The sequence below is a fragment of the Tamandua tetradactyla genome, chromosome 2 (assembly GCF_023851605.1).
Source record: "Tamandua tetradactyla isolate mTamTet1 chromosome 2, mTamTet1.pri, whole genome shotgun sequence".
Classification (NCBI taxonomy): Eukaryota; Metazoa; Chordata; class Mammalia; order Pilosa; family Myrmecophagidae; genus Tamandua; species Tamandua tetradactyla.
Window position 1 is genome coordinate 11,999,971 of NC_135328.1, and position 19,594 is coordinate 12,019,564.

General features: G+C 40.0%; 1 protein-coding gene across 4 annotated transcripts in view; it reads left to right on the forward strand.

The window, feature by feature from the left end:
• Positions 1-19,594, forward strand: part of LOC143666105 (F-box/WD repeat-containing protein 12-like) — a 109,033-nt gene that overhangs the window by 23,816 nt on the left and 65,623 nt on the right. For all 4 annotated transcript variants that reach the window (XM_077139592.1, XM_077139595.1, XM_077139601.1 and 1 more), the window contains exon 5: positions 5,812-6,021. In XM_077139592.1, coding sequence (XP_076995707.1) covers positions 5,812-6,021 — 210 coding nt within the window. The remainder of the gene's footprint in view (positions 1-5,811; positions 6,022-19,594) is intronic.

The following is a 19,594-nucleotide window of genomic DNA, read 5'->3' on the forward strand; positions in this document are numbered from 1 at the left end:
TCAGTTGAGGTATACCCCTGGTGGGTCTAAATCCTCTTACTGGAGTCCTTTATAAGGTAATGAAAGACAGAGAGAAAGGCACAGGAGAAAATAGAAACACAGAAGCTCAGACCGCAGGTCACAGAAGGTGAGAAAGAAAGCCATAGACAGTGCAGCCAGAAGCTGAAAACTGTGAAAACTGGGAGAGATGGCAGCGATCAGCATAACCTCTGTGTGCCTTGCCAGGTGGCATAGGAGCCGAGGCTCACCAGCAGCCTGTTTTCGGAGTCCAGGTACCATCTTGATGAGTCTTAGTTTGGCCATTTGCATGGCCTAAGAACTGTAAGCTTGTAAATTAATAAATCCCACTGTAAAAGCCAACCAGTTCTGTTGGGTTGCATTTTTGCAACTTTAGCAAATTAAAACAATTCTACAGTCACCAAATATTACGTGGTGTTTCCTATTTGAGTGGCAAAGACTCCTCAATATTATTCCTCCTTGGATTTTGCTTTAAATAGTTTAATTTGTTTACATCCAATCATGTGTTTTTCTTCTTTCGTGGCTTCTGGGTATGCTGTCTTGGTTAAGGAGGCCTCCCTTAGCCTAAGCTGAAGTGCCTATTTTTCCTATTTTTTCTTATAATATTTTACTTTTTTTTACATTTTTGATCTTTAATTAATCAATAACTTATTTTTGCATCTGATGGAAAGTATACTTTTGGCTATACTTTCTTCCATCCAGATAGCCAGTTGTCCCAATATTGCTTACTGAACAAATCATCTTTTCTCTACTTATTTACAATGTTGCCTGTTTTAAATATCATAGTCTCATTTATATTTGGACCTGTATTTGAACTCACTTTTCTGTTTTATTTATCTGAATGGCTATTGTTTTGAGAAAAATAAAATGTGTAAAACTTTTGAATATGTGGTAGGCCAAGTTGTATTTTTGATTGTTTTTTTCAGATTTTTCTTCATGAGCTTTAACAGTCATTCTTCTGTATGAACTTTGGAACCATTGTTTTGAGGTTTCAAACAAATCAAATTGGTATTCTGATTGCAATGTATTCCATTTAAAAATCACTATGGAAACGATTGACATTTCATGATGTCTTCCCATTGAGAAACATGGTTTGAATTTTTTCAACCCTCATTTAACATTGGTTCATAAAATTTTTGATACCCTTTATACTCCTTTTATTAAATTAAATTTGTTCCTAGCTTTTTGCATTTTGTTGCTGTTATAATTGGAATATTTTTCTATTTCTTTTTCTGTCTTTATATCATGAGTATGAAGAAAAACTACTGATTTTTTTGTTTGTATCACGCATTACCGAGTTGAATAGAGTCTCCTATTTTAGGTGTTCTACACTTATAATCATATCACCTGCTTATAATAATTTCATCATAAATTTTCTGTTATTTTTATTTATTCTTTCAATTCCTTAGCCATTAGTTAAAATTTCCAAATTAATAGTGATAATTAATAGTGGCGGGCCACCCTGTCTTGTTACTGATTCTTTTTCAGATGTGGCTTTGGCTTTTCTCTTTCAAATTTGATATTTGCTTTTGGTATCTGGTAAATATCTACTTGGAGTTTTTTTTAAAGCAGGAATGACTGCTAAAATTTGGCAAAATGTGTCAGTCCTTTTTGGGCATCTATTGATTATTTTCTATGACTTCCAAGTTTTAATTTGGAAATGTAATAAATTGTTTGAACTAATCTTGCATCAAAGATAGCCTTGATAGATCCAGCTTATAGTTCTTTTACTGTTTGTTGGATTCTGAGAAATACTTTAAAAACTTCATCTCTATTCATAAGTTAAATTTGTCTATAGTTTTTGTTGTGATTTTTTACAAAACACATCAGAGAGCTTTCTAACATATTTTAATAATCTGAAATAATAAAACAGTATAGAAATTATTTATTTCTTAAAAGTTATATTGATTTCACTTGTAAACTGTCTGGACCTTTTGTCTCCTTTATGATTTTTACTGACCTTTTTAAGTTTCTTGTATAACTTTTTTTTTTTAATTAACCTGTCTTGAGTCAAGTTTGAATCATTTATATTTTGCTAGAAAATTATCATTTCTTCTAAATTTTAAAATGTAGTGTCCTAAAATTGTTGGGTTTTGGCTATGATTTTTTTCATCTTGTTTCCATCTGTGGGATAATCCTTTCTTGTTTTTACTAGCGCATCATTCTTTGTGTGTGTGTGTGTGTGTGTGTGTGTGTGTGTGTGTGTTTGTGTGTGTGTGCAGCTCTGAGGTAAAGTTTTATTTCTCGGCTGACAGGAGTTCTATACTCATGCCCCACCCAGCACCTCTTATCCTGCCTAAGTAGCGGCAGCCCAGTCTGAGAGGTGCCATGGCCAAAGGGGTTGGGGAGTCACTTCACATTCCAAGCTGGAGGAATGGGGGGCTTAAGGAACACCCCTCCACAGACCTTTGCCAGCAAGAGGCCATGATTCACCCAACCTCAAATCCTGCCTCCTGGTAAGAGATGGCAGTGCCTCCTCTCATCTGTCCACACCTGATGGGGGTACAACCAGACAGAGCCCCCAGCTCCAGAAATGATAACCCTCAATGCTGGTTCCTGTTCAGGTCACAACCCCAGCCCCAGCCCCCATCATGGGATATAGAGGTCTCCCTAGCTCCTTGGTTCTCAGAGGATGGACAGTGCCCTCAACACCAGGTACGACAGAGGCAAGAGTGGAAGCAGCAACCATGACGTAGAGGAGCAGGCATCAGAGATGGATGGGCTTCCAGCCCAGCAGTAAGAGTTCTGGGGCCTTCACAAAGTCAGACAGACTGTCTGTCCAGACAGCTCCTCAGCTGGCCATTAGGTGGTGGAATAGGATCTGACAAGGGCACTTGGACAACTTTCTGTCCTAATGCTAGCTGATACTTGTTTTTGGCCATTGCCCCCTCCTTCGCATCAAAATACCAGATATGACGGCATACCTGGTGGCACAGGCTGGCTTTATCTCATGGGGGTTCCGCCAGACAGACTAGAAAATGAGCAGTCAGTCAAAGAGTGGCTCGATGACGGCTACCACAGGACGGCCCTCAGGGAAGATCTGTAGCAGGCCACTATGCACCTTGATGTCCAAGTTCTGATTCAGGTAATAGATACAGGTGATGCAGCGCCCTGTGGCCATGGGAATTGTCAACATGCTGCACATACCCCAGCCCATTGCCAGGGTAACATGCAACCATGGCCTTGGTATGTCCATTAATGATGTAGCCACTCAACTGCCCTGCACAGTGCCGGATTACTGTGTCCATGTGGGCTGTGAGGACACTGATGCTTCAGTAGCCTGGTTCGTGGCCTCCCACCCAGGTATCCTGGTCCCTGCAGATGCTAGTAGATAGCCTGTTGGCTGACTAGCTGCCTATCACTCAGGCCCCTACCTCACTTCAGGGCCTCCACCTCAGCCAGGCTCCAAATGCTCTCATACAGACTCCAACAACTGAGGGAGAGTCTGACTCAGGGCCTGCTGCTGGTACAGGCTGTCCTTGGCAGCAGCATCTTCATCCCCTGGGCATGGAGGGCACTGCCCAGGTCCCTAATGTCACCCTCCTCTGCCCCTTCCTCCTCCACTCAATGCAGCTGGGGCCCGAGGCAGCCAGGCCTGGTGTGGGGCAGATAAGGCAGGGTGGGTGGTAGGGACCCTTCTCATGCCCAGGGATGCTTGCCAGTTGCCAAATCTTCTCTGCTGTCCCTAGGGACTTGGGAGGGGACGTATTGGGGTGGTGAGCTTTTTCCTCCGGCCCTGGTGTTGCTGTCTGCGTCATTCTTTTAATATACTATCAGATTCAGTTTGTTGAAGATATATTTAAATTTTTGTATCTAAGATGTTTGTAAATAAACTTCTAAAATACTCACTTGAAAAAGTCATTACAATTTTTAAAAAGAAAATAACTAAAAGCATGGCAAACTTTGCAGTCATCCTACAGTTGAGTGATAGAGATTGCAGTTTTGCTAACATTATACTTTTACATCTTTTAAGGGGTCAAAGTCCTAAAAAGATCATTTTTAAAACCAGTAGTGCTCCACCCCTACTTCAACCCTAGAGGAAACCATGTTCCCAAAACTAGGGAATAATAGGGTATTGAATTATTATTAATAATAATAATTATAAGTAATTATTAATGATTAATAGCCATGTGTGTTTTTAAAATTTGCTTAGTTTTCTATGTACTTACAGTACTCAACTCTGGTTTTTACACTAGTTATCTATACTCATTTGTTACCTGGTTTTCCATGCCATGCTTTATTCTCTGACCCTTGGAGAATTCTAGGGCTTGAGTTTGTCCTTTATGTGCATCTGAGTAACTGGTACCATGTGAAGAAACAAGTCTGCCCCATGTCCTGACATCCCATGGCATAGCATTCTCATACCTTCAGCACACATTTGGAGTTGGGGGCCACCAGCCATAATTTGATTAGCATGGTTTAGCACTCCAGTTCACTGGCTGCTGCTTGCCCATTCTGAAGCCTAGAAAGTAGTTACTGTTTTCTCACTCCTCTTCCATACCACTAGTCATTTGTAAATATTCTACATCTCTTTTGAGAGTTACTTGTCTACTTCCAAGTTCTACTACCAAGTTCTATACTAGTAATTAGTTGTTTTGACTGTTTAAGCAGTAAAAATCAACCGAGGGGGGAGGGTGGAATAATAAAGGAATACTGATATAGCATGATTGAAGAGAGCTTGATAAAAAATTATTGAAAAAGAAGATCATAATCACCAAAAATTGGAAAGAAACATAACTACAGGATCTCTGGGAAACTCAAAACCAATGTTAGTGGACAATTTCCCTAAGGTACTGTCTTACATATCATAGGTGTAGTGGCACCCAGGCTCTTTATCTTTCCATGCCAATTTAAAAAATTCCAGAACAGAATATTGAATTGACCTGGCTGGTGTCAGGTGGCCTGTGATTGGTCAAAAGCCTTCCCAGGGCTGGCACGTGGCAGCCGGCTGGGGCCATATTATGAGAAGGGGAATTATTCTTAGTAGGGCAAACACCATTTATGTAACATAAACTATGTGTTGATTTACATCTATAGGCTTCAATTTGCCTGCCTTTTTAATTTTGTTTTATTGTGTATGCTGTATGGTGTGGGTCACATTTCATTCGTTTTCCATGTGACTATCCAGTTATTGCAGAACCATTTGTTACATTTTGAGGGGGGTTAGGTGAGGAACTGCCTGGGCTGGGAATTGAACACAGGTCTCCCACATGGCACGCGAGAATTCTACCACTGAACTACCCTTGCACCTCCCACTCCTGCCTGTCTTTTAACAGTGAGAAAATACATGTGAAAATTCTTTGTAGGCTGCAAACAGTGTGTAGTGGCTAGAAGCCCAGATTCGGGACGTGATGTGTCAAGGTGTACCTAGCCTCTTGATCCAGCCTAACCCTCTCTTCTCCTCCTCACTCTTCAGTTCATCTGTGGGTAACCACTTACATGTCCCTAACACTCCAAGCCATTTTATGCGTGGTGCCTTTCTTTGCTCGTTCCTAGTCCTGCTAATGCATGCTCTTCAACCTTAAGAAGTCTTCCTAGACACCCACACTAAATTACTGCTCTTCTTATATCTAAGACTCTAGATATAAGACAAAATTCTATTTTGGTGTCTGTAGATTCTGTAAAGGTAAGGCTTCATGTCCTTTCTACCTGTGTATCCCCAGCGTATAGGTGGAGCCTGGCATAGGGTAGGCACAAATAAATATGTATTGGCTGAATGAACAAAAATGATATTTGCATATGAAATGAAAGGATACAGATATGAGTTGTTATATTCATTTTATTGTTGCCCAGGGCACTGAGATCTGGTCAAGCGCTTGGCAGCCTGCTCCTTTGGTGAATCTGGTGGCCTACCCTGAGCAGCAGTTAGTTGTCACTGTGGATGAATGGGGATCCATCAAAGTGTGGAGAGCAGAAGATGGGCAGGAATGGGCTTCCTTTTCCCTACCAAGATACTCATCTGCCCTGGAAGCCTGTGACCATCCAGATGGCCCCTTCCTTCTGGTAAGTGGTATGTGGTTCTTGGAAGCCTCTGCTGGTCCCGGGTGTCTCCTAGGCCCACCATAAGGTATGGAGACTTTGGACAGGCCCTCTGCATGGAAGACCGAGTAACCGTGCCATTCTCCTACTCAGAATTCTTCCCTGGCCTCTCTTTGCTTCCATGCAGAATGTGAATGCTTCTTGGCATACAGTCAGCAGTACTCCGGGCAGTAACTTGTCTCTTTATCCTCATCTCCAGTGGCCTCTCTTCCTTTCCTTCCCAGTGAAATCCAGCTCTCTGGACTACCCAGTATATTTATTCATCTGCTATTGCTTTTCTGTCTCCTGGTCTATGCTCATATTCTTTCTTCTACCTGCAATTTCCTCTCACAACTGCATTCTTTCTTACTTTTTTTTAATTTACCCATTATTCAAGTCCTCTCTAAGTCCCAACTCAGGAAAAATTGAGGAATATTTGACAAAATGTGAGCATTTGCCAAAGTTAATGAAGCCTTTCAGTTTTCAGGACATTTAATAGAAAAATGATTCTTAGGCACTGGAGAGTGAAAGTGGGGTTTAGGATGATAAATCTAGGAAGTAACTCCTAACCAGAAATAGTATCATCTACCTGTGGGGGAAGGAGGCATTCAAAATGTGTGAACAAACTGGTATTCCCAAACACAAAGATACGTACACAGCAAGGAATAATTTAACATTTAAACAAAACTAACTCTGTAAAGGAGAGGATTTAAGCTTAGCAAACAAAAAAAAGTAACACCTAATGAAAGAGATTGGAATAAGTATAATTAATATGTCCAGAGAAATTTGAGAATATATTATATAGTTGAAGAAGAAGCAACTCTGCTTCTCTTCTGGAAATCCAGACCATGTAATTCACATTGTCAGTGAAGAACAATTAGAAAAGCTAGAATATGTGTATATATTAAATCTATTTGATAACATGGAGAGCTAAAAAGAGAGTGAACAATTTCTGGGCCAAGATTCAGAGATGGTAGAAATCAAAGCAGTGAGCTGACCACTTGGTGCTATTTTTGCCCTGGAGAAATTTACTCAAAGGCAGCTAAGGAGTTGAACAGAACTTTGACAGCTTAGGGGACAAAAGTTAGAAAGCAGGATCCACCAAGGATGGGGGCCCAATAAATCCTCACACATTGGGTGGATTGCCAAATGTGCAACTGAAGAATAAGGGTAAACTGAAATTAAAATGGTTCTTCCATAGACTACAGTTTAGTACCCCCAGGCATCTGGTGGAAGTAAATGAAAAGTCCTTTCTGGAGAAAGAGAATATCACCCTAGGTTATGCATTGTTTCTATTTCTTCAAGTACAATGTTCAGCACATACTCAAAGATAATTAAGCATAAGAGGAGACAAGAGAATTTGAACAAAAACTGGCAAGATAAATAGCAGACAATATAAAGAGACTCCTGAGGACTTCAGATATTGCAGCTATCAGACAAAGACATTAAAACACCTATGGTTACTATGTTCAGAGAGGTAAATTTCAGCAGAGAAGTTAAACATAAAAAAAAAAGACAGCTGTTTTGGAAGAGAACCAAATAGAAATTCTAGAACAGAAAAGTTCAGTAAAAAGGTTAGGAATTCAGTGGATGGATTTAATTGACTCACACCACAATGCGAGCAGAGCAAGAGGACCCTGTGGCCCACTGACAATGTTCTATTTCTTAACTTGGGTGAGAACTGTCTAGTACAAACGACAGATAAACCAAGAGTGATAGATGCAGAAGAGAGAGTAAGACATATAGTCATTTGTGCTCACTGATCTCCCCAGGTAGCCTGTGGGTACTAGAGAGGAGTATCCTTCTACTGTCTCACTGCATCTGGCAAGGGAGTGAGGACAAAGGGCAGCTGCCTCTTCTTGCAAAAGGAATTCCCAGATAGCCACATTTGGCTTTATTAAACCTGAAGATGCCATTTTTATTTTAGCCAGGAGGCTTCTGTGGCTGTGCCTAGCCTGTAGGGTGCTGCCTCCATGACAAGGTACAATGTACAGTTGAGAACCAGCAGGGTCCAATAAGCAGTTAGCAATTTTTGCTCTAATGGCCTAGAGTACTGTGTGAAAGAGCAGTTTCTTGTACCAGAAACTCCCGAGACACTTACAAAACAAGGGTTGTCCAGAGACTCTAGGAGGCCTGAGGGTAGGTTGTTAAAGCCTCTGTAGTGGAGTCGTCTTTGGGAGTAGCTGTTGTATGGCAATTTGGACAGTTTCTAGAGCCTCTTATAAAGGGTGTCATTAAAAGTGGGCTGACTCATGAGTAGCAGCATAAATAGACTTAAGTAAATTGATAAATGATGAATGAGTGGTCTCCAGTATATAGAAAGACCTAAAAGTGGTTGAACTTCTTTTTTTATCATTTAAATTGTCTTTATTTCTATAAAGCCATATGCCCTCCTCACCCCCCTGCCCCAAACAAGGAGGGAAAGAAGGAAAAAGGCAGAGGAAGCACATCAGTCTTTGCAGTGTCACCCAGTTGGGGGGTTGAGTGGCTGACCTGACCATTTCTCAGATGCCTCCTGGAAGCCTGTTAAAAAGCTGAAGCTGTTTTGTTCATTAGAGGCAGTGTTTTTGAAGGCTGCGGAGGTGTTATATTTCCTCCTCACTAAATACTGAGAGAGCCTGCCACTGTAGTCTACACACTCTGTCCACATGCAGAACAACCAGTATTGTTCAGGTCTGACTTACAGCTGTGCTTGGTCAGCACCTTGCTAACCTCCTGCAGCATCATCTTTTTGGGCTCCAAGAAGCCCATACTCTTCATTTTTCATAGAAAGTTTAGTGAGTGTGGCTTGATCTCCTGAAGATCCAGCACCCCCACTTGTTCTTTTCTTTCAGGTTCATTCACGCTCCTTCTGGCAAACTTTTAGATGGCTGTTTGGTAATTGATCAGAAACTTTATAGGTTTCTTCCAGGAAAATGGCCTTGAGCATCTCTCTCATGGTCCTGAGAGAGTCAATAGTTGTTTCTGGACAAGGTAGGGGATGGAGTGGCCCTCTACTGGCCTAATAATGCCAGATATTTTATTGTAATAGCAGGGCTTTGTGCTTTTTCAGGGGGTATGGCCCATCCCTTTTTTGTGAGCTCTTTTGTGAGTGTTTGTAGGTCCTAAATGAGTGTATAAAATGAATTTCCTCAGAGGAGGATGTCATTCATGTAATGTCATTCCTGTTTCCTGGAGGAAATAGGATGAGGTTTAGAGTTTACCTGAAAAGCCTTTGTAATACCCCATGGATAGCCTGTAGCCTGTTAAAGGTGAATTGTGTCCCTTCAAAGGTGAAGGCAAATGGCAGCCAAAAGGTTGCTGAAATAATCACTGAATAGAACATACTAGGCAAGTTCATAACAGCAAATACTTCCAGTTTCTGATTAGATGGAAGAAGTAATTTCAGTAATAAAGGGTAAAAGGGCTTTAATGAATGGGACCTGGCATTAAGTAATAATCAGAGGAAGGCTCCATTCATTCTTTCCAGGTTAAGAACAGACAAGATTGGACTTTTAAATGGAGAAACAGTGAAAGTAATTACCCCACGCTAAAAAGGTTTTGTAGAATGAATTTCCTTGAAGATTCTGTTGTTGCCAGACAAAATAGGCTTGCAGCCCGATGTGCACAGGAATCAATTCTGTAATACCAGGGTTTCAAAGAGAGAAGGAGTTTTATCACATAGCTGCCTGTAAGGAGACTGGAGTCTAAAGAGCCTATAGTTTTTTAAATTTATTTATTAAACATATCAACATACAAACACAAACATTCTTACCATATGATCATTCTACATATATAATCAGTAATTCACAATATCATCACGTAGTTGTATATTCATCATCATGATAATTTTTTAGAACATTTGCATCAATTCAAGAGCCTATAGCTTTTATAGAATTTAAACAAAGAGAGGTGAAGATAGTGATGTTGGCAGGTATTGATTAGTTATGATCAATTAGAAATATGTAAGCATGGGTCCAAGAAACTCTTGCAGACTGATGGAAGACAGGGTAAACATTAGGTTACAGTTTAGAACCGCAGTATTATAAAACACAAGCTAACACATAGGCTTAATAACATAAGATGGCAAGTAAAGGAACTAAGCTAAACAAAGGGGCTATAATATCTGACAAAGCCAGGTGCCCAACATATAGTTACCTATTATGACAGTGTCATAAATAATTTATTTTAATAGAAGATAATAAGTAAATAAATGGAAACAAGCTAAACAAACAAGCTACAGGTTAAGAGCTATAAATAAGATATAAGCATTCAGTTATAACAATGTTGTAAATCCCTCTGTTAACATAAATTACAATAATAAGTAAATCTGCTATAGTCAGTTGTTAAAATATCTTCACAAACTGCTTTTTCCTGTCCATAGTTTCATTGTTTTAATTTATATTGTGGAATATAAATTAAACTTCAGTTAGGAGGGGGTGGGCAGGAAGGTTTACAGGGTTTGTTTTGTCAAGTTGACTGTAAGTACCAAAAACATAATTTAATTTAAATTTATTATTCATTGGGTTAGAGCATCTGGGTCCAATGTTATAGTTTGTCAAAGTTGCTAGAATGCAATATTCCTGAAAAGGAGTGGCTTTTAAAAAGGGGAATATATTAAGCTGCAAATTTACAGTTCTAAGGCCATGAAAATGTCCAAATTAAGGCATCTAGGGAAAGATACCTTAATTTAAGAAAGACCGATGGGTCCAGAACATCTCTGTCAGTTGAAAAGGCACATGGCAATGTCTGCTAGCTTTCTCTTCTCATTTCACACAGCTTCCCTGGGGATATTTTCCTTATGCATCTCCAGAGATCTCTGACTGTGTGGGTTCTGTCAGTTCTTAAAACTTTTTCCAAAATGGTTCCCTCTTAAAGGGCTCTAGTAAGCAATCCCACCTTGAATGGGTAGAGACACATCTCCATGGAAACTACCAGATCAAAAGTTACTACCACAATTGATTGGGTCATATCTCCATGTAAACAATAAAAAAGATCCTACCCAGCAATATTGAATGAGGATTAAAGGACACTCTTTTCTGGGATACACAATCACTTCAAATTGGCATACCTGTTAAGGGACATTTGGAGGCATTGGGTAGTATGGCCATATCATTTATACAATCCCAGTAGTTTCAGTGGTTAAGGTGAGAAGTAACTTTTTGCCTTCCATTTTATGTTTAGTAACTCCCCCAAGAGTACAGGGATTATCTTGTTTAAATTTAGTGAGTCCCAGTATTGATTAAGGCTAACTGCTGCATGTCAACAGATATTCAAGTTAATTTAGAACCTGAATTATAGAGGCAAAAAGTCAATGAATATGATTTTTATTCTTTTGTTATACAAATTATTTATTTATTTATTATTTTTTTATTGTGAAATATATATTCAAAAAAGCAATAAATTTCAAAGTACATTTTAGTAAGTAGTCATAGAACAGATTTCAAAGTTTGGTATGTGTTATAGTTCCACAATTTCAAATTTTTCCTTCTAGCCACTCCAAGATATTGAAGACTAAAAAAGAAATGTCAATATAATGCTTCAGTATTCATACTCATTTGTTAAATCCTAACTTCTGTGTTATAACGCCTCCTCCTTTGATCCTTTCTCCCAATCTTTAGGAATATTTGGATTATGCCCATTCTTACTTTTTTCATGTTGAAAAGATGTGCTAACAATATGGTTAGGGGAATGGAGCTGGTTGATGTTCTTTGAGAGACTGGCACCTCTGGGTTTCAGGACTTATCTGACCTAGGAACCATCTGAAGGTCTTAGGTTTCTGAAAAGTAAATTTAGTGCATATAACTTTTGTAGGGTGTCAGATAGAGGGTTAATAGGAATGATTTGGCTGGGGTTTGGTAAACTATGCCAATTAGCAATATCTAGCTGAAGTTTGTATAAGATTGTCCTCCAGAATAGCCTCTCAGCTTTATCTAAACTCTCTTAGCCACTGATACCTTATTATATTAATTTCTCATACCCCTTTTGGTCAGGAAGGCACTGTCAGTGCTACGGTGCCACAGTCAGGCTCATCCCTGGGAGTTGTCACCCACTTTGCCAGGGAGACTCACACCCCTGGATGTCATATCTCACATACGGAGGAGGTTAATGATTTTACTTGCAGAATTGGGCTAAAGAGAGAGAGACAGGCCACATCTGAGAAACAAAAGAGGTTTTCTGGAAGTAACTCTTATGTATAATTATAGGTGGGCCATTCTAGTGGGTGTGAAATGATATCTCATTGTGGTTTTTATTTGTATTTCCCCAGAGCTAGTGAAGTTGAACATCTTTTCATATGCCTTTTACTCATTTGTATTTCTTCTCTGAAAAGTATTTGTTCATGTCCTTTGCCCATTTTATAGTTGGGCTATTTGTCTTTTTGTGGTTGAGTTGTAGAATATTTTTAAATATTCTGGATATTAAACCCTTATCTGATATGTGATTCCCAAATATTGCTTCCCATTGTGTAGGCTGCCTTTTTACTTTCCTGACAAAGTTCTTTGAAGCACGAAAGTGTTTAATTTTGAGGAGATCCCATTTATCTATTTCTTTTTTCATCGCTCATGCTTTGTGTGTAAGGTCTAGGCAACCACCTCTTTTCACAAGATTTATAAGATATTTCCCTACATTTTCTTCTAAAAGTTTTATAGTCTTAGCACTAATGTTTAGGTCTTTGATTTATTTGAGTTAATTTTTGTAGAGAGTGTGAAATATGGGTCCTCTTTCATTCTTTTGCATATGAATATACAATTCTCCAAACACCATTTATTGAAGAGGCTGCTCTGTCCCAGTTAGGTTGACTTGATTGCCTTATCAAAGGTCAGTTTTTCATAGATGAGAGGGTCTATTTTTGAACACTGGAGTCTATTCCATTAGTCAGTATATCTATCTTTATGTCAGTACCATGCGGTTTCATCACTGTAGCTTTATAATATGCTTTAAGGTCAGGTAGTGTGAGACCACCCACTTAATTTTTCTTTCTTAAGATGTTTCTAGCTTTTTGGCACACCCTGCCTTTCCAAATAAATTTGGTTTTTAGTTTTTCTATTTCTACAAAGTAAGTTGTTAGGATTTTACTTGGTATTGTATTGAATCTATAAATCAATTTGGGTGGAATTGACATCTTAACTATATTTAGTCTTCCAATCCATGAACATGGTATGCCCTTCCATTTATTTAGGTCTTTTATGATTTCTCTTAGCAATTTCTTGTAGTTTTCTACATATGTCTTCTGTGTCCTTACTTAAATTTATTCCTAAATATTTTGTTCTTTTGGTTGCTATTGTAAATGGAATTTTTTTTTTCTTGAATCTCTCTCAGATTTCTCAATACTAGTGTATAGAAACACTATTGATTTTTGTGTATTGATCTTATACCCTGCCACTTTGCTGTAATTATTATTAGCTCTAGTAGCTTTGCTGTAAATTTTCTGGGATCTTCAACATGTAGTATCATATCATCTGCAAACAGTGAGAGTTTGCAGTTCCTTTCCAATTTGGAAACCTTTTATTTATTTTTCTTGTCTAATTGTTCTGGCTATAACTTCTAGCACAAAACTGAATAACAGTGGTGGCAGTGGTCCTCTTTGTCTTGTTCCTGATCTTAGAGGGAAAGCTTTCAGTCTTTCCCTATTGAGGATGATGTTAGCTGTGTTTGTTTCCTATATTCCCACTGTCACTTGGTAGAAGTTTGCTTCTATTCCTATCCAAACTTTGAACTACTTTCATCAAGAAAGAATTTGGAATTTTGTTAATGTATTTTCTGCATCAATTGAGATGCTCATGTGATTTTTCCAATTTGATTTATTGATATGGTGTGTGTTAGGGTTCTCTAAAGAAACAGAACCAACAGGAGTGGTCTGTAAAAGAGAGATTTATAAAGGTGTTCACGCAACTGTGGGAATGGTAGAGTACAAAAACTCAGGCAGACTGTGAAGATGGAGGAACTGATGAAGGGTCTGGATGAACTGCACAGGAGAGATTCACTAGCTGAAGAAACAGTGAGAGTCTCTCTTCTTCCTAAAAGCTTTCACCTGATTGGATTATCGCATTGTGGGAGACACTCTTAGTTGATTACAGATGTAATCAGACACAGATGCAGTCAACTGACTGATGACTTAATACACCAACCTTCTGGTTTATCAACCTGCCATGAAATATCCTTGAAGCAACGGTCAGGTAAGTGCTTGCCTGGGCATAATCACTTGGCCAAGTTGACATCAGAACCTAACCATCACAGTCTACTTTTTGTCAACTTGCAGCTATGCACATCACCCTTAAACATGCTTAATTTCTAAATAGAACACAACAACAGACATATGTTTTGCCTAACACTACTTAGGTTCCTGTGTACAACCAGAAACACACTAAAAGCTCTCCAGAATAGGGTGCAAGTCCTTAGGTAACATTAACTCTTAAACTTGATATCCTATAACTTAAATACTGTAACATAAACAATACAGCTTATATCATGTGATAAGAAGAAAACAAGACATTTGCTTTATGTACAAAAACAAACATTCTCGTTGTTCTAGTTTGCTAGCTGCCAGAATGCAATATACCAGAAATGGCTTTTAAAAAAGGGGAATTTAACCAGATGCTAGTTTACAGTTCTAAGGCCGAGAAAATGTCCCAATTAAAACAAATCTATAGAAATGTCCAATCAAAGGCATCCAGGGAAAGATACCTTGGTTCAAGAAGGCCGATGAAGTGCAGGGTTTCTCTCTCTAGTGAGAAGGCACATGGCGAACACAGTCAGAGTTTCTCTCTCACCTGGAAAGGCACATGGTGAACACGGTCAGGGTCCCTCTCTCATCTGGAAGGGCACATGGTGAACACGGCATCATCTGCTAGCTTCTTCTCCTAGCTTCCTGTTTCATGAAACTCCCCGGTAGACATTTTCCTTCTTTATCTCTAAACATTGCTGGCTAATGGACTCTGCTTCTTGTGGCTATGTTGTTCTGCTCTGTTCTCTGAATCTCTTCCTTTCTCCAAAATGTTTCCTCTTTTATAGGGCTCCAGAAACTTATCAAGACCCACCCAAATGGGTGGAGACATGTCATCACCTAATCTAGCTTAACAGTCACTCTTGATTAAATCACATCTCCAGGGAAATGATTTAATTACAGATTCAAACATACAGTATTGGATAGGGATTATTCTGCCTTTACAAAATGGGATTTAGATTAAAACATGGCTTTCTTAGGGGACATACATCCTTTCAAACCAGCACACTCATACTAACACAAGGAGGAAATGCATAGTAGTACTAGTCCTTGTTACTGTAACTGGTGATGCGGCTGTAGTTCATATTTTTACTACTTTATCCACTACCCATTCCGTACTCCCTTACCCTTAGCAAGCACTTCAGCTGGCCATGGTTCTTGGCATGGTAAGGTGACCCAAACCTTCATTCCTGAGTTTTTGGACCGTTAGTAGTCCTACCTGGATTGGGTTGTTGCCGGTTTCCATTGAATTTAACCACAGGGCATAGTAATACTAAGAGACACCCTGGGGCTCTTCTGTATTCTAGGAAAACTCTTCCTTAGTACCAGTGTAGTTGCAGTCCTATTTCCCATCAATCACCAAAGCCAGTACAGTAACTCCCTTCCTTGCCTGTTGATTCAGAGGTATGAGAAGCCCCAAGTGGTTAGGTGACAGTATTAATTTTCAGTTCAATAGAATCATTATTGTATCTCCTGGAAGAAGGACTCCTCCATTTGGAACTAAGACCTGTAGACCAGTAGAGTTTAAGGTTTCAGGGACAGGAAGCAAAATTTTCCTAGTGAATCACTGGGGATGATAGCGTGTGGTGCCACTCCCATTTCCACCCCTTGATTCCTGGACATGTGAATCCTGGGTATGGGAGATAAATCACCATACTGTGCACAGTGATTCAGAGCATACACAGCCTCCTGAAGAACATCACCCCAACCCTGAAAGATATTGCCACCTAGTTGATCCGTAATTGAGTCTTCAAAAGGCCATTCTACCGTTCTATCAACCCAGCTGTCTCTGGATAATGGGTGTGGTAGTTAGATTCAGTTGCCAACTTGGCCAAGTGAAGGGACCTAGTTCTGTTGCTGTGGGCATGAGCCAATGGTACGTGAACCTCAACTGTTGCTGATTATGTCTGTAGTCAGCTAGGAGGCGTGCCTGCTGTAATGAATGACACTTGACTTAATTGGCTGGAGCTTAAATGAGAGAGCATAAAGTAGCACAGCCCAGCAGCTCAGCATACCTCATCTCAGCACTCGCAGCTCAGCCTAGGCCTTTGGAGGTGCAGAAAGAAATCACCCCAGGGAAAGTTGTTGGAACCCAGAGGCCTGGAGAGAAGGCCAGCAGAGACCATTCTGTGCCTTCCCACATAAGAAAGAACCTCAGTGGAAAGTTAGCTGCTTTTCCTCTGAAGAACTAACAAAATAAATCCCCTTTTATTAAAAGCCAATCTATCTCTGGTGTGTTGCATTCCAGCAGCTAGCAAACTAGAACAATGGGGAACATGGTAAGACCAGAAAATTCTATGAGTTTGTGCCCATTCCCATACTTACATTTGCTGTGAAGTGGGTTTCTTGTTCAGAAGCAATACTGTGTTGAATACCATGATTTTGGATGACATTCTGTAAGTAAATGGATGATAGTTTTTGTGGAAGCATTGCATGCAGGGAATGCAAACACATGTCTAGAGTATGTGTCTATTCCAGTTAGAACCATCACTACCCTTCCATGACAGAAATGGTCCAGTGTAATCAACTTGTCACCAGGCAGGCTGATCATGTTGGGGGATGGTGCCATATTGGGGACTGAATTTGGGGCTCTACTCAGCAGTAGCTGTAGCTAGGTCAGCCTTGGTAAGTGTAAGCCTGTGTTGCTGAGCACATGCATAATTTCCATCCCTACCACCATTCCCACTTTGTTCATGAGCCCATTGGGAAGTGGCAGGAGTAGCTTGGGTAAGAGGATGACTTGTATACACAGAATGGGTCATTTTATCCACTTGATTATTAAAACCTTTCTCTACTGAAGTCACCCTCTAATGAGCAGTCACACAAATATCTTCAAGTTTTTTACCCACTCAGAAAGATCTATCTACATACCCCTTCCCCAGACCTCTTTGTCATTCATCTTCCAATCATGTTTCTTCTAAGTCCTTAATCATCCAGCCAAACTATTAGCAACAGCCCATGAGTTAGTATACAGATACACCCCTGGCCAATTCTGCTTCCAAGCAAAATGAACAACCAGGTATACTGTTTAAAGTTTCACCCACTTGGAGGATTTCCCCTCACCACTGTCCTCAAGGATATCCTACAAAGAGGTTGTAGTGCTGCAGCTATCAACCTCTGGATGGTACCTGCATATCATGCAGTACTATCAATAAACCAGGCCTGAGTTGTCTCTTCATCAGTCAACTGATTGCAAGGAACTGCCCAAGAAGCCATAGTTCTGGGCTGGGAAAGGTAAGGTAATGTGGCAGGAGTGGAGGCCATGGGCATTTGGGCAACTTCCTCATGTAACTGACTTGTGCCTTCCCTGCTCAAACCTTATCTCTTATATACCACTTCCATTTTATGGTGGAATGCTGCTGTCAATACACAATTTTATGGCTTGGTGGGTCCGACAACACCAATAGGCAGTTGAAGTCTTATGGTACTTGGTGCTCCATGGTTAAGCATTCAGCTGCTACGCAGGCCCAGTAGCAGGCCAAAAAGCTGTTTCTGAAAAGGAGAGTAGTTATCTTCAGAGATGGTAAGGCTTTTTTCCAAAGTACTGAGGGCCTGCATTATGATTCTCCTATAGGAGCCTAACAGAAGCTCCAGACAGCTTCTCTATTTGCTGCTGACACTTCCAACACTATCAGATATGCTGGATCATATGCATAAATTGCAGAGCAGCTTGCATAGCAGCCTGAACCTATCACAGAACTATCTCTTTTTCTGTTCCCCACTCAAAGCTAGCAGCTTTTCTGGTTACTCTGTAATTGGGCAGGAGTAGCACACCCAAAATGAGGAAAATGTTGTTTCCAAAATCCAAAGAATCCAACTAGGTATTGTGCCTCTTTTTTGATCATATGAGGGGCCAGATGCAAGAGCTTATTTTTCACCTTAGAAGGGGTATCTCAACATACCCCACACTACTGGACACCTAAAAATTTCACTGATGTATAAGGCCCCTATTTTCATTGGATTTATTGCACATCCTTGACATGCAAATGCTTTACTTATAATTCTTGAGTAGTTGTTACTTCTTTCTTACTAGATCCAGTCAACATCATATCATCAATATAATAGACCAGTGTAATGTCTTGTGGGAGGGAGAAACAATCAAGGTCCTTGCTTACAAGGTTATGGTACAGGGCTCGTGGGTTGATATACTCTTGAAGTAGGACTGTGAAAGTATGCTGCTGCCCTTGCTAGGTGAATGCAAACTGTTTCTGGTGGTCCTTACTAATATATATTGAGAGAAAAGCCAGATCGATATCTGCATACCAGGTACCAGACGATGTGTTGATTTGCTCAAGCAATGATACCACATCTGGAACAGCAGCAGCAATTGGAGTCACCACCTGGTTAAGTTTATGATAATCCACTCTCTTCCTCCAAGACCCATCTGTTTTCTGCACAGGTCAAATTGGAGAGTTGAATGGGGATGTGGTGTGAATCACCACCCATGCATCCTTCAAGTCCTTAAGAGTGGCAGTAATCTCTGCAATCCCTTCAGGAATCCAGTATTTCCTCTGATTTACTACTTTGCTGTGTAGGGCAGTTCTAGTGATTTCTACTTGGCCTTTCCTATAGTAACAGCCCTCACTCAATGAGTCAGAGAACCAATTTGGGGATTCTTTCAGTTGTTCAGTATGTTGATTCCAATTATGCATTGGAATTCCTGCAGAATGGGTCCTCAGTCACTGGACCCACTGTGAGATGGACCTGAGGTGGAACTCCATTGATTACCTGACCTCCATAAGCCTCTATTCTGACTGGTTGACCAGGGTGACATTTTGTGTCTCTTGGAAATAGTGTCACTTCTGAGTCAGTGCCTAATAACCCCAAAAATATCTGATCATTTTCTTTTTCTCAGTGTACTGTCACCCTGGTAAAAGGCGATAGGTTTCCAGAGGAAGGCTGGGAGGAAGGTTAGTAGAGTAAATTTGGACAATATCATAGATGCCCTGTTTAAATATACCTAGCCCTTTCCTCATTCAAGGGGTTCTGTGTCTGTAAACTGTCTCAAGTCTGGGAATTGATTAAGGGACCATAACTCTGTGTTTTTGCAATTCAAATTAGATTTCTGTTCACTTGACTTAGAACTCTTCTGCTTATACAATTCAAATAAGAATTTGATTCTTATGGATAGTAGACTACCCATCTATTTTACTTCTAGGTACCCTGTGTTATGCTAGCCAATGCCACAAGTCTCTGAGAGTCAGATTATTTTGACTACTGGTTGAGTCTGCTGTCCATTATGGTAGTCATGTCTTCCTTGTCTATGGTGATTAACTGTCACCATATTGCTTTTGCCAGCTTGGGATTCAATTATCCCACATTGTGTTTAAAGATTCTGGCACAGTGACAGCAGTT